We start from the raw sequence: 16,709 nt of genomic DNA on the forward strand, positions 1-16,709 counted from the left end.
TATTATCCTCTTAAAAAAAAAATCAGTCACTTTTGCAGCCATGAAATTCTTATTAGGTACAAAACAAACTCACTGCTGATTAGGGATTTCAGATATATAGAGAGCAGCCCTACCTAGGAGTATCCAAAATGCCACAGGCATGAGTTGAAAGTATCATTTGGTGGAATTAATAATCATACTTGTTGAATCATTGTAACCTTTGTCAACTATTTAATCCTGAAAAAGAAAATTTTAATCACATCATATGGTCCAAACAGAAAAAATCTCTTTTCTAATTTATATTTGACAGTTCCCAAATGCAAAGAATGTGAAGTAGTAAATGACAAAGCTTACCTGATGTTGGTTTCAAAATAAACAGGATGCACCAGCAAACAAAACCTCCACTAAGCATTACAGATTATGTTAATTTGCTTTGCAAGTTAAGCTTTTGTTTGCATCCATTGAACCAGTGATATTTTGTCAAAGATGGAGATTCCCTCTCTCTCCACCACACACCCCCACCCCCCAAATATCACAATCAAAATTTATAAATAATTACAAAGATCACCCAAAGACAAGATGTAGGCTTTATTTTGGTACACTTTTCAGCAGTGGGCAGATGTCAAGTAACACCAGAATACAGAAGATTTGAAAAACTGACAGCTGAAGATACGGAAACATTGCAAAAGGATGTTGCAACACATCAGCAAACAGATAAACTTGACCTTCGTTTCAATAATTCCCTACTGCTGTACATTTAACATTTTATTCTGCCAACATAAATTGGAAGTTTCACCTTCCTACACAACCCTAAAAAGAGATTTGCATCTATTCATAATAAAAAATTAACTTAAATTTCTGATCAATATATTTTACAATAATAGGCAAATATTAAATGTTCATGACAGTCACTGGTAATTGTGATGTGTTCAATCACTATCAACAGATAAAAATATCAATATGAATATATGCATCAACCAGCTTTGAAATGAAATACAGGGCTAAATAGCATTATATTAAATATAGACTTGCTTTTCAACATTGAATTTTACTCCAAATTTTGAAATGCCCAACATTTTTAAGTGCAAGCAATTTTCTTATAGAATAGAAGCATAGGAGCCACAGGCGCTTCACGATAAGCTTTTTAGCTGTCAGCTACATTCATTGTTATTTCAACATCTGGCTATGACCTAGTCTCAAATATTTCCATAGTCACTCATTGAATATTTACAAACCTCCTTAACCAATAAGTGATTGAAGCGACACATCAGACGTATTAACTGCATTCAAAAAACTCAAGACAACTGCATGTAAACATAAGTTTAACTCTGAATATCTGTGGAAAGGTTCCACTGCATGGGAATGCTGCACTTGTGTTGCTGCAGAAAGCCAGCCACTGTAATGCATGGTACAGCAAAATCTGGCCACCAAACCATGAGGAATGAGTTGACAGGCATCTGCTGCAAGCTAAGCTTGAATGACAAGCCAGTGGTCCTCCATTACTGTCCAGACATTTTTTCTTACATCAGAAACTGGCTTGCACTGCTGGGATCACACTGTAATAGCCGAACAATGGAAGGATCGCTCTTGGCACCTTTAATAAATTCTTCAAGGGAGAGTTTACCTGGAAATAAAAAATTTTTTTTTAAATGTTATAGAACTATATAGGCTTTTCCAACATGGATATTCTATCAATTAATTGTTAATTTTAGCTGATGAGCACAAACTTTTTAAATACCACTTTATGGCAGGAGATTGAGGTGGAAAATTCTAAAGCAACAGTAGGTTCCTCACTGTAGGTCAGCTCACTGAGCCTTACAGATTCAAATATTTGCTAATTGGAATACAATTCCTCAGGGCTGTTGAATAAAGCCGACTGCACTGAACTGCACAGGGAAGGTTTACCGCTAAGCGTTTACATTAAGTGTGGAATTAAACAATGCAAAAAATATAAACAAAACCTTAAGCCTCCAAAAGCCCATTTTGTTATTACTTTTTGAAAAAATGTAACTAATTTTATCCATTTATTAAAGTTGCAGATAAATATCAACTGGGTGGGAGCCCTAGAGAGGAGAGACATCACCAATAATATTTTCCCCAGATACTTAAGGGACAACGTGAAGGACATTTAAACCCAAATGGTCAACTGAATCACTGATACCACTACCCAGATTGACAGAAGTCAAATTTGTGTGCTGCCAAGTCAACTGAATGTTATTACATTCATGGAAAAACTCTGGACAAACAGCTAGGCCAATGTTTCTACATGCGAGTCCCATACTGTAAGGGATACAATCCTACAGACGAGACATTAAGTTGAAGCCCTGGGTTCCCTCAGATAGACATTGGACTTTAAAATGACCCAATTAAAGAGGTTGATAGTCCAATTAACCTTTCCCATTTATCCAAGGCATACACTGGTCTTGAACATCTGATATACTATGGAAAAGGGGATCAAATATTCAAAAAACCTTGGATTACACTTTCTGACAACATTTTCCTCTATTAAAATAGACACAGGAATTTATAAAGAAAATAGCAAAGTCATAGACAGGATGATATAATTACAAAGTTACTAGACAATGTTGATGACTTCCTCTATGCTTACAGTGAAACATTTACAGTGGAAGAAAACAATGTAACTTTATAAGCACAGAATTAAGTTTGAGCTGTTGGGTCTGAACAATCTTAATCCTCTGCTTGACTTCCCAAGTGCAATGCTGCAACAAATAGTATGTTACTTTAAATACACAACATTTTTTCTTTATTCCTCCTCTAAATTGACCTTTGGAGCCAGTTTATAATCAATCCAGAAGAATTTGGAACCAATTCAATTTCATCTTCAAGGTCAAAATGAAACTAACATGCTTATTACTGATAGGTTAGCCAGTATGAAATGCATGGGTACAACTTCCAAAATGGGGACAAATTAATAAATGCATCACAATGAGGAATGTAATGGATCATTTGGTATCGTGGCGGCACAGTGGTTGAGCAATCAGATTAGTAACCAAGAATCCTTGAGCAACAATCTGGAGACAAAATCCTGTTGTGGAACTCAAACTACTTAGTAATGATGACCATTAAACTGTTGTAAAATAAAAATGTAGTTCTTTAATGTTATTCAGGGAAAATGTGTGCCCAATTTGGCCTATACACGACTCCAGACCCTCAGCAAGAATGTGATAGACTTTTAACCATCACCAAAATGATAGAGCAAGCCACTCATTTATATTGCAACTGCTACACTGAAACAGATGCAACATTAAAATGGATGGATCACCTTGCATCAAACTCAGTCACAGCAAAGACATTCCTAGCCCAGACAGTCTTGCAAAGTCCTCCTTATAAACATCTGGAGACTGGTATCCAAACTGGGAATGCTATCCCTCAGTCTAGTCAAGCAACCTCCTGATGTCAGTAATCTACAACTGCAAGTGCAACTGTGTGCCAGACTCCTCCATCACAATCCCCGAGTATGTGCTGTCCAACAGCATGACTGACCCAGAGGTACAACGGTATTCCAATGAGAGGCACAAGCCCTGGGAGTCCTCAACACAGACTCACGAAGTCTCACTGCACTAAATCAAACTTAGAAACCTTCCTGATTACTACTCATCATCCTCCCTCAGCTGGTGGATCAGTGCTTCTCCATGCTGAAGAACAGTTAGAAGCAGCACTGCAAGTAACAAGGGCACAGAACATACTCTGGTGGGGGAGTTCAATGTCCATCAGCAAGTTGGCCTAGTATCACCACCAACCGCAGAGCTGGCCAATTCCTACAAGATATAGTGCCAGTCTGCAGGTAGGGAGTAAACCAATGTGGCTGAAAACCTACTTGAGCTAGTCTTCTCCAATCTACCTGTTGTTGATGCATCTGCCCATGATTTAATTGGTTAGGTAACTGGCTGTACTGTCTGTATGGAGGCACAGACCAAGGACACCCTCCATTGTCTTGTGTGGCACCACAATGGTGCTGAATGAGATCAGGTCTGGCAGCTCAAAATTGGGTACCCATGAGGGGTTGTGGACTATCAAAATGTACAAAAAGAGCAGGAAGAAGGTGGAAGAAAGTAGTGGTGGTGGGGGTGGGGGCGGGGGGGTGGTGAAGAGTGAAGGCAGGCTTCAGCTTTTGACTGGCTGAGACAGGAGTAATGACAAGTGGTAAGTGCTGGTACTCTTGTGGGATCATGAGCACAAGGAGATGTGAAGCTTGGGTTCACACATAATATTGGGATTAGCAGCACTATCACAATCAATGCACGTTTTACCAGGATAGTTGATGGGGAAGGGGAGAATAGGGGAAGCAAACGGCACCTCAAACAGCAAACCATGGCTGAACTTTCCAAATTTTCATTGCAGGATGGACCTCAGACATGATAAAGTGGTCAAGCTCGCAGATGAGAGAAGTGCACAGGGTAGGAAAAAAATCCTAGGCCATGAGTGAACTAAGGGAAAAACCAAATGAATGTAATCCCAATTAGCTGGGGAACAGAGGAGATTCATTCAAGGTGGATGTAGTCCACTGTCGATAACTGGAAGAAAGTTGGGACGGTGCACCAGAGCATATTCTTTTGATGATTACCAGCTTTAGCAATTTACTCATTTGCAGTAGATAGTTCACAAGTATGTGGTCCAGATGATTCAAAAAGCATCAGATCTCAGGATTCAGTAACTTGACTAATGAGGCAAGTTTAACAACGTTGGACCTGCTACTGGCCCTATGCATTCAGTGTTACTAACGCTATAGGGTTCTGACTTCTGAGTTCCATCCTCCCTTCCTCAAAGTAATAAATTAAGTAGAGACACAAGAGATTGCAGATACTGGAGTCTGGAGCAACAAAGATGCTGGAGGAAGTCAGTGGGTCAGGCAGCACCTGTGGAGGAAAAGGTCGACACCCTTCATCTCTACAAACTAACTGGTATTCTGATACTTTGGGGTCTCACCCATCTAGTGAAAGGCAGTGAGATGGAATGGTCTGCTTCAGTGTATAGGGATTGCTCCTCTCTCATTACCAACATAAAAATTAATCCCTTTACTGGGATTATTCCATTAGGAATTTGCAACGTATTGCTTGTAAATTTTGCTATGTTCCATTTGTTACATACCATCGTTGTTTGTGTCCATCTGTCTGAATATCTTGTCTGTTCGTTTTTCTGGCGTTGATTCATCTTCCGGCATCTTCATCACAGAAGATACCATTTTATAAATTGCCTGAGTGCATGGAAATGGTATTGGTTAACATCATTTACTCTACTGAGACAATACATTAATATTAATTAAAATGTTGTGTTTAAAGATGATCTCTTTACATTCAAATTTGATGCGTGTACCATGTAAACCAAAGTAGTTAAATTAGTGCTCGATTTTTCCTAAATGTCAAAAATAACTGTTAAAAAGGCTTTGAAGTTCATTCACAGTCTATCAAGTACATACAATTGCTGTTTAGGAATGACCACAAAATACAGACTCCTTTTGACAGTGGTATGGATATGCAAACATGAAGCTGGGAGTACAGAAGTATGCTGCAAGTTTTTTCTCTATTTCCAAAGCAAATTTTCTGGAAACTTGATAGTACTCAATTATAACAAAGACATGTTTATCAAGATATTTCAATTTAAAAAAAAGCATCGGAAAAATTGGCACATCAAAATGAAATGTCAACATTCAATTGCTCCCTCCAGTATGTTAAGGTTATGACAGCTTTTCTGAACATACCATGAAAGCTAAATTTTGGGAGCAACCAGAAGGACAGGTTGGTGAGATTATTGTAGAATGCATCACCCTTTTGATTACTGTATAATTTGTTGTGAAGGTAAAGGACTCAGCAGAAATAATTAGTTTTTGAAATGCATTGAATTTTCTAATTATGTCATAATCTTTCACAAAAAGGTTTTAATAGTAATGGTCGTATTCACACAAGTATGTACTAGAACTCCAGAAAGATATGCAGATTCTATCAAACTTTATATTTGGTTAATTTTACTTTGCAACTTTTCATTACACGTACAGAGTATCAGCCCTAAGACATGACAGCTCACATAAAGAGTCTATACACCAAGAACCACAAACCCCCACCCAAAAAACACACCTGCACAATTGTCACACCCTGCACAGACATTTTCTTCAATTTCTACTATGGGAATAGGGGAGGTACTTTAGGGGTGCTTGCTTTCTTCTTGGGGGGGGGGGGGGGGGGGGGTCAAAATAGCAGGAAGTGGCAGAAAATTCAGGTCTAGGACAACCCATCTATTTTGTTTCATTCACCAAATCATATTCTGTGGAAGCCAAATGCACTAGCCAGAGCACACACCTAATTTTTATAGAAAAATACAAATAATAGTTGGATGAAAGTAATACACACAACCTATTCTCTATGTAGCTTCAGTATTTCTAGTCAACACAACTTACAGAATGTTGCTCAATACTTGCCTTCCTCTCCCTCCATCCCTATCACCACTCATCACTACCTGTTTATCGGTAGTTCTAGCATATTGCGCTCTGTGCAATTAAGCAAGCAGAAACTGCCACAATGATTATTTTACCAGGGTAACATTGTACAGGATGCAGTAATTGTGTGTGGTTTGGAGAAAAAGAACATGGGTGGACCCAAGGAAGTAACTTCAATTACCATCTTGGAATTGTTTGAAAATGTTAATATTTTTACGGCAAATGATTTAATTGATTTCAGCATTAAGTTTAGTCTAAAATTCAGTTTTTAGAATTACTTCAGGCTAACTTTTGGTCCAACATCATGCCAGCTGAGCATTGAGTAAATTATTGACAGCAATAAAATAATAATCAATCCTTCAAGACATGTGATTGCTTCTGCCCGAGCTGTTAACTTCTTCAGGTTACCAAAGCGCTGTTGGTACACTTTTCAAAACTGGCTAAACACTACAGAATAAAAATATTATTTAGTGAAAGAAGAAAGATCGCTATCCCTTTTATGCAAACTATATTTCCTCAAGCAGATTGCAATGTGTTAAGTGGTAGCCATAGATTCGGTAGAATATCTGACAGGCTTATCATTAGTCTATTCCTTTTTTGGAAAATAGGTATACTAGCAGTCTTCTCTGGTAGCCACCAGAGGAAAAACAATTATAAAGTAATTAGGATATGGAATTCAATGCTGAATAGTAATAGAGTTCGACTCAAAGTAATTGAAAGGAAAATATTTGTAGGGTGCCTGGGGGAGGATAGGGGTGTGGGACTAGCTGGATTGCTGTTACATCGGACCAATATGGACTCAATGGCTGAATGGCCACCTTATTGATTGTAGCCATTGCATGATTTTGTCTACAGCAAAGAGGCTTGGAAAATGATTGTCCACCACCTTCCTTCCCACTCTCTTGCCCCTGGAATATCATTATATTCACTCCTAGTGACTGACTTACTTTTATATAAAGGGTAAACCAACATTCCCATCATTTTGGAATGAGGAATTTTCCAAATGAGGGGCCCTTCACTGCTTATTCAATGCCCGCCAATCAAGCTATTGTCCTGCAAGTACCAAGAATGTACTGTGCAAAACTTGTGTCATCTCAGTCTTTCCTCACCCAGTCTGCACTATATATTGTCTCTACAATCTACATCTGTGGCACTATTCTCATCGTCCTCTCACATTCATTGTAATGCAGACATACTTCCTTTAATGGTTCCTTCTATCATATGGCCAAGGTCATTCCTTGGTATCTAGGGCTCTATCCTAAGTCCTTTCTATCAATGAGATACAACAACACAGTGGCAATAACTTGAATTCCCAAGTGCACATTGTGGTTACCTGACCTAACCTTGCTGCTATTGCTAGGTCCAAAGCCATCGTTACTCTTCATATTCTTGTTAAATGTCAACTTAACAAAATACTAGCTCAATAACATGAAACTGAAATTAAAACTTTGCCACTGTCCTCAGCTTGTCCTACATTTCAACTTATTGTTTGTCATTAAAGCTAACCTCAGGGTAGTGGGCGTTTGCATCCTGTTTGAAGTTAAACTAAACTTTCACCTACATATCTGACATGCTATCAAGGACCCTTTGATAACACTGCACACTTATAGCCTTCAGCTACCAAAAACAAATCTACAACTTTATCACCATAAAAGCCTGAGCCTCTCAAAGCTTTTCCCATTTCCCTTCCAAAATTCTAGGCTCTTTCAACACTGCAGTTTCTACACACCTACCTCAACCAGACTTTTACATCTAATGAAAGAATGAGAATTTTCATTTTCATGGTTCAAATATTTTATCATGGCACAACTTATCAAAAATACATCCCCAGAAATACATTCTCAGCAATAGTAAAAACTTTTGGCAAGAAACAGAGTGGATCATCTAACCAGAGTCTTGTGTTTTACAATAGAAAGCACAATCTGGCATCAGAATTCAATAAATAGGTACTGCAACATCAAATTAAACAATTTTATGCATTAGCATACCTGCACAATCTCCAGCATTTCACTTCTGCCTAATGTACCCATTCCCATCCAGGTCATACATACTAAACGCCCATTTCAACTTCTGTTCAAGCTTTCCCCGAGATGTAACACTAAGTGCAATTATAAATTCTCTAAAGTCAATAGTTCCGTCAGCATTTGTATCAAAGGTACGGAACACGTGCTCTGCAAACTTTGAAGCATCTCCATACGGAAAAAAGTTTGCATATATTTTCTTGAACTCTTCTACAGTTAAATGGCCACTGGGGCAATCTTTAAGGAAGCCTTTGTACCACTCCTGTAGCTCATGATCTGTGATTCCGTATTTTCTCGCAGGTCTTGAAGCACCTCTGGACGAAGTTTACTGTTCTGCTTTCCCATCCTCTTGGGTTTAGCTTAAATCTATGAAAGTGAAAAGATAATTAGCATGAGTGAAGCATTTCAAGTTAAATGGGGTATATATCCCAAATACAACTTAAGTAATCAAGACTCTAATCAGGTAGCCACAGTATTATACAATTCTCTCAGGCAAACAGGGTAATTATGTAATTCCTGCACTTCAGGTCAAGGTGTCTTGCTATATTTTCCCATCTTTATGCATTCAGCAAAATTCACTAGGAAAATTAAAATGAGTGACATGAAATGAGTGACCAGAAAATACTGCAAGTACTAAACAATAAGCAACCAATAGATAGAAAGCAAACTAACATTTCAGGTTGACATTCCTTCATCAGAACTGGAAAAAGCAACCGATGTAACAAGCAATGCAGGAACAGAGACTAAAAGGAGTTATTAAATGACAAAAGTGATGATGATGCAAGCAAAATTGGGAGGGAAATAGAAGATACAACTACTACTGAGGTGTTACCTTAGGATTGAACATGACTTGTATGCACTCCGGTTCTGTGGGTTCCAAGATGGCTGATGAGGCCAAGGAGGAACAACAGACTCTTCCACAAGGGGCAAGTGATGGCCAACTGAATGGGCAGGAGGGTAGCTAGTGAAGTGTCCACTCCTTTCTCTAGTTAAGCAGGGCATCAGTGGGCTACCAATGAACAACCTCAACATTCTCAATACCATCCCGAATAAAAGAGACTCCTTTTATCTGCCAAAGTATTTGTAATAGTCATTCTCCTCCCAAAAGGCACGTGTTACTCTACAAACTGCAGTGGATTTGCTCTGCAGCACACAACAGCGCCAAGAAAATAATAGGGAGCCACAGCATCAGCTATACTTGGTTTCTGACTCCAAGAAGGATTGTGGAGTATCGTTTCTTGAATTTGGCTGCCTGGAGAAATCACTTTCATCTTGCATTTGGTACATGATTGCACACCAATGATTTTAACCAATGGCACAACACACCCGATCTCAATGCAATCTGGTTTCAAGCAAAGCTGTCTGTCATCACCGTAACACTTTATTCAAATTTTTCTTGTTGCAATGTTACACATCACCTCTAACAAGCTACCCACAAGACTGCATCAATATACAAGAAACCATGAAGCACTTCAATCTAATTGCCTCTACCTCTGAACCAAAGTCAATCCAACCCTAGACATTAGCATGCAGATGTTTGTGTGCACATAAACAAAGACAAGAGGGCCAAGCTCCAAATCATCATTGACTTGTTTATTGGATTTACATTTAGGATCTGCAAAGCAAAGCTCCTTTATCAATTTACCCCGCTGTACCACACTGCTCCCTAATAATAAAGGTGCACTACAAGATTCTGGAATATACAGACCGCTTCCCATATCTCAGAAGCCACCTCTTAGGCAGGCATTTGTGAAACTTACCATCACTTTCATCATACCACCAGAACCTTTAGTCATCTGAGGAATAAAGCCCAGCACAAAGCTCATGGCCTACTGGGCAGCAATGATACACATCCTCCTGTTTACTTCTGAGGCACTTCAAAGAACTGGAAACTTACCAACAATGCTGCCTCCACAAAAATTTTCTAAATCCACTGGAAGGATAAGTGAACCAATGAGAGCAAACAGCCCCAAGGCAACACTGTCAGCATCAGAGCTCTAATCACTCTCAGGTGGACACCCAAGACTCTAGAAAACTGGCATTTTGCTCCAAGATTACCATGAAGATGGAGGAAACTACTCAAGAATATTCTCAAAGCTTTCTTGAAAAATATCCCCATTGATTTATGGGAACCCCAGCAGGTAACCAAAGTGGAGAAACAGTATTCTAATGTTATGGAGAACCTAGAATCCCCTCAAGTTAAGACTGAAAATTGGTAAGATCCATTCTTACAGTTGCACACTTCATGGCACAATCTTTAAGACACAGTTGGTCCATACTTGAACTGTGCATTAGAAAAGAGTATATTTGCTCTTGTAGGAATGCAGTGCCAAATTCACCAGAATATCACTACTGACACAGTGCTAGATAATATAGAAAAATTGCACAAATATGTACTCCCTAGCGTACAGAGGGGACAATTTAATTTTTTAGGATGTCGAAAGGAATGGGATAAATAATGAGAAGTCCTGGACCAGGGAATAGAACTTTGAAATTCAAGCCAGTTTATTCTGGAAGGTTACCATTCTTGAAAAGGGTGGTGGAAGTTTAGAATTCTCACAAATATTACATGCTAGCTCATTACTTCTAATTACAACTTCAATAGTTGTTGCACCTAATGGTGTCAAGTACTTTGAAGTGAAGGTGGTTCAACCATGACCGCAATAACTGGCAGGACAGGCTCAAGTGAGTTGATCCTTTTCAGAGACTTCAGTACTCTGAGATTTCATCAGAAGCCATAGTAATTTAAGGCCCCAAGATTAATAATGTGTTGAGAGTTTCTTTAAGCGCAGGTGACAGCTGGAGGAAAGGTTGGGAGGATGGTAGCCAGATTGTTTATCTGCAAGTGGAGCACATGAAAGCCTAGACTTCTGTACATGCTTCAGGTACTTTTCTTGGAGAGGTAAGAAGCTTTCAAATGATCAGGACAACCAAGGACAAGATTTAACCAATATTTGAAGTTCAATAATGAAAATACTAGCTAAACCTAGTAAACTAAGAGAACATTGGTTACATTACTTTGCAGTAACGAATTATAGGCAGAGTTTTTAAATGCCACAGAGTACATGAAGCATAGACTCTCACTATTGGCATTTATAAATCAAAACTCTAATTAGCTTATTGTATCAGTGTATGTTGTGATACAAAGATTCACAACAGAAAGATATCAACTGTAGCAATAAATGGATTGCCAACACTGACATGTTTAATGCTCTACAAGGTTGAGTTTTGGTCACAGGGAAGTACAGCTGTGTCTATGGCTTTTGGGAGGGGCCTGGTGAATCAGCAAGGCTACAGTCCCTCCTAACTATCATTAAACATGTTAACATTGGACACAGGATGTACATATGTCTATGTTGAATGTGTCTCCTCCAAAAGCGACCACTTTTGAATGTCACCCTGCGTCCTTTCAGTAGACAGCATAAATATTTTGGGAGAGAACCAAAAATAAAAATGCAAAATTAGGAGGAAAAAAATTGTTCTTTGAAGGTGTGTCCAGCAATGGCTCAGCAGAACCGCTGACCAAAGTGGCACTGCCCAAAGGGCAGCCCGTAGACTGTGCCTGCACCAGGTGGTGGCAGAACACCTGGGAAAAGCCATCTTATTCTTTCCCTCAACAATCCAAGTCTTACAGTACGTGACATTAGGAGTGACCTCTCCACAGTTCATGAGACAGAGTTCCAGCTTTAAAATGAGCACACCCTCCATGATCAACAAGTTAAATTGTAGAGATACAGAACAGACTCCGTTCTCAAAACTGGCCACATGGCAAAGGACTACATGCCATTTGAACTGTACTGCAGCTCTATCCAATCTCGTGCTCTAGGACCTCTCTCTCACTCTACCATTATCAAACCAGGGGGCAAATGCTTTCCAATCCCTTTTCATCACCTACACATCGGGGACATGCTGGAATGCTCTTCAGCTGCTTGGATAAATGCAACACTAGTACCTGAGAATTTCAACACCATTCACTACAAAGCAGCCCACTAGATCAGCACTCCAGCTAGCATCTTAACTATACCACATTGGCCTCCAAAAGCACATTGCAGCAACTTGCCTTGGCTTATCCATCAATGTCACCATGACGTGCGACTTCTACCACCTAGTGTGGCAAAGATAGCAGGCGTGCAGGACCACTATCTCAGTCATACATGATCCCGGCTTGGAAACAAGTCATTCCAAGTCAAAAAAGCCTTGAACTCCCTTCATCTCAATGCCAAGGAAAACCTTCTCTACAAGTACTACGAGAATTCAAGGCTATGGCTCCCTGCCATTTTCAATATCCCCTGAATGATTTTATAAAAATGTGCATTTACTAGATTACAGTCTATCAAACTTTCTCTTCCTTTTTGCAGTTGTTCATTCAGTTCAGAAAATTAATTTACATAAATTTTTGCTGTTCCATTGGCAAATGTACATTTAGTGTGGTCCTACATCAGCTAATCATCTCTTCTTAAGAACTGGAATGGTTCTTTATACTAGAGAGCAAAACATGGTCCCAGAATTGCTGGCAAAAGTCAGCTCTTGCTGTCTCCTCAGTTTCTACTTCAAGCTTCAAATTCACAGCTGAATCAATTAATGGTTCCCAGGTGGCAGTGTTGAAATGTAAACAAAATAGACCAGGTAACAAAATGGGCCCTCAATCCTACTAAATGCACTGAGGACTGGATATACAACACCAAGCTAGGAGAAATAACCCAAGGAAAGTCAAGAAGGGATGCACAATAATCCTTAATTTTGTAAACATGCAAGGTTCAAAGGTGTTAAAACTCCGTAAAACAATGTCCAAATGTAATAGTTAACCCAAGGAAAAGCTATAAAGAGCCAAACCTTAAAAATTAAATTATTTTCAAATACTTCAAAAATACGTTGTGAATGCCTGAGAACTATGCAGAGCCGCAAATGGCAGTTATTGTCTGTCTGCATTAATGAAGGACAAGGAGCAGGCATGTGGAGATGTCACATTTGGGAACTTGTTGGATTTGAAAGGCATTTGCTCTTTGTCCAAGTTGATATCCCTGAATCAGAGGGGACTGAGGACAGTTACAGAGCCAAAAATGGAAAATCAGAATACACAAGTACTGTAACTTAGCAACACATGATATACAATAATATTGAAGTTCTCTTTTCAACATTTAAAAATGCTAAAATGGCTTGAGTCAACTTTAAACACTAAAATCAGAACACTTAAAACTAAAATAAATTTAAGTGTTGACCGTTAATTTTAGATTTACCTTGACACTGGTGTGATGTATTTTAGGCACTGACGTTAATCTATAGGTAAGTAGGGGATTTAGGTCTTATGGACTTAAATAAGCAGACAGTTCAGTATATATTAGGGAACTAGCTTGCTGATCAAATAACCCAGCATTAAAACCATTTACTTTTAACATTTATTTAAATTTTTGTACCAAATGCTACCACTCATGCTGTCTTTCCACAATCCTTCAAAACAATTGGACAGATCAGTGAGCCAATGTCAGCATTCTCTCTCAGGCCAATATGCTCAGCAGCAAAGCTTTAATTACATTTAGTCAGCTCAAATGGGCAGACCGCGTCACTTGCATGCCTGACGCCAAACTCCCAAAACAGATACTCAGGACTCTGTCAAGGCTACCACAGAGAAAACTCAAGGGGGTGGGGAGTACCATTGCTCATCAGCTCAGGCATATGACAACTCAAAACGAAAAAGAAATGTCCAGAATGGGACCTCAAGTCCTCAGGAACACAAGTAAATCCAATAAAAAAAAAGGTAGGAATGCACCACCTCCTATCCAGCCAATCCATCAAGAATCATCTGCCTCATCTTAGCCACAATCTGGATCTCACATGAGCCTCATCAGCCACCTCAGAACCCACAGAAATGAATGGGAAGCAAGACAAACTCAAGCTCAAGGAAAGCTTAAGCCCACCATCATTCTACTGCTTTCTGCTGGTAACACTCAAAACATGACTTTGTATTTAAGACTGTCCAAATATACGTATCTTAAGGAAAGCAATACCCCAGGGAAAGAATTAAGAAACTGGGGGGAGAGCACTTTCCTTTGATTCTTTTGAAATTAAACCTTATTGTATATTAACCCAAAATATGATTAAAAGCCCCATGGGAGTATAAACGCAGTAAATTTTGTAGTTCAAAAAGGTCAACATTTCCCCAGGTTAGATCCTACTTTCCACATCTACTGGCAGGATTTAAATTTACTGCATTGCCAGAAGTTGTCCAAGATGCTTTGTGACATGGGCTTTTGATCTTACGCAGATATATGACCAGGTGGATCATGAACTCATGAGCAATTGAGGTATACAGTGACACACAAGTACAAAACACCATAGGTGTTTAATTAACTGTACAAAATGGGTTCTCTAGAAACAGTAAACATCTCAGCAAAATCCCAGTGGTTTTAAAATCTACTGCAACAACAGAGTATGCATCCAAAAGTAACTTTTCCATTTTCATTGCCAATGATGACAAATCATTACATTACATTCCCCTCAAATGCATATTAAAAACCAAATGAAACAAGGAACAATTTTCCGAGGATTGTCAAACAAGAAAAATATTTTTATCATGTACCATAAATGAAGCACATTTCCTAACATGTCACTGAGAGAAACTGATGAAGGTAATGCCAGCAATTATGCAAGGAATGATGCCTAAATGAGTACTTAAAGTTAGGTTTTATGGAGGGTCTTGTAAAAGACAGGGACATGGAGAGGTTTGGAAGAACATCCCAGAAAGAGCAGGAAAGTTGATTAAAATTGTGCTTGCTTACATGCATTTTTGGAGTTCTTAATTTGGAGCAGGAAGCTGCCAACAAACACTACAGTTCAGAGAAATTGCACTGAGACTACATGCCCATGCAACAGCATTCATGTTGTTTTATATCCAGGTCAGCCAGAAAACAGTATGTAAGGGATAAATTAAGCTAGTTATCCACAAGGGACTTTATCCAGAAATTAATTGCTTCTCTTGTGATCATCCAAAGGCAAATAAACCAACAGGTTAATATTAATTGTCTAACAGCAGCCAAATTGGAAGTGTTGCCTGCTTACATCAAACCAAAACACTAAAATTGTTCTTCACTGGATGGCCAAAAAAAGACCCAAAGTCAATTGTGGTTTAGCTTACAATAATTGCAATTTTGTAAATTACTCTTATTGTTTCAATGTGCAAAAAAATTTGAAGTTACTATACATTCATGCAAATGAAGGAAAAGCATGGTAAACTAATTTAAAAATACAAAATTGCATGGGATTAAAAACAAATTTCAGCTATATTAGTCAAGTTTAATGATAATATCTCAAATACAAAAATATATATTTTCCACATGTCCAGATACATGAAAATGTAGTACTTGACCAACGCTTGAAGGCAGAATGGTAATAATGGACATAACTATGTTTTAATCATTCCATTAAAGCTCATTCAAATACAAAAGGAGCAACAATACATTATAGCCTGACCCAGGTAATGAACGGGTTTCCGTTTTTTTTTTACAAACATCCATAAGTCCAAAAATACACAAAAATCACTCGATATGGTAACCATACCTCCACAGTATTGTTTGAATAGTACCAAAAGCGCATAAGTGATAGAACATTTATTAGAAGTGGAGAGCAAGGGAGAGGAAACTAGTTCTGCCCTTCTTAGGAACAAGCGTATATACAAACATCAGACTTTTGAATTTAATATTATGGGGGTTTGCTTGTACGTAGGAAGCGTCTGTAAGTCAGGCGTTTGTAACCTGGGGATGATCTTAATTATCATTTGCCTCTTCTGTATGGATGCAATGATATTTTGCTTATAAAGCAACATTTTATGGAAGTACTGTAGTGCTTCATTAATACTGAATGAATAGTTAAAAGGTCAATATTTAATAGCTCTGGTAGTTGAAGGAATATTGGCCAGCTCTAGAAGACAATACCTTTCTTCTTTTTGGAATATTAAGATGAATTTTTCAGCTTACATTTCCACTACATTTAAATGAAAGGCAGCACCCAAATGAAACAACTTCCTCAGGAGTCACCCCATTTCCAAGATTGACCAGTGGATACAAACTAAGCCAAGTGACTCAGAGCATGAAAATGTACCACTGTGTATACAATTGAAAAGCTAGGAAAACAGAACCCTTCTCTAATTAGTCAACAAAATAACAACTTCAAAAATTATGACTGAGGTACAGCTAGAAATATTTTTTCCCCCAGTACTGATCAATTTCTGACACCAGTTTCCTATTGGACTTCTGTGTAACTAT

The 16,709-nt window shown here is 38.5% G+C and overlaps 1 protein-coding gene across 1 annotated transcript in view; it reads right to left on the bottom strand.

Moving 5' to 3' along the window:
- Nucleotides 1-552: 552 nt before the first annotated feature.
- The window catches only part of LOC127575257 (hippocalcin-like protein 1), a 56,075-nt gene continuing 39,918 nt past the window's right edge, over nt 553-16,709 (bottom strand). The window contains 5 exon segments of the mRNA XM_052024982.1: nt 553-1,603; nt 5,089-5,194; nt 8,419-8,448; nt 8,450-8,733; nt 8,736-8,817. Of these exon segments, the coding sequence (XP_051880942.1) occupies nt 1,500-1,603; nt 5,089-5,194; nt 8,419-8,448; nt 8,450-8,733; nt 8,736-8,796 (585 nt within the window). The 5' untranslated portion in view covers nt 8,797-8,817 and the 3' untranslated portion in view covers nt 553-1,499.

This window comes from Pristis pectinata, chromosome 10 (assembly GCF_009764475.1).
Source record: "Pristis pectinata isolate sPriPec2 chromosome 10, sPriPec2.1.pri, whole genome shotgun sequence".
NCBI lineage: Eukaryota > Metazoa > Chordata > Chondrichthyes > Rhinopristiformes > Pristidae > Pristis > Pristis pectinata.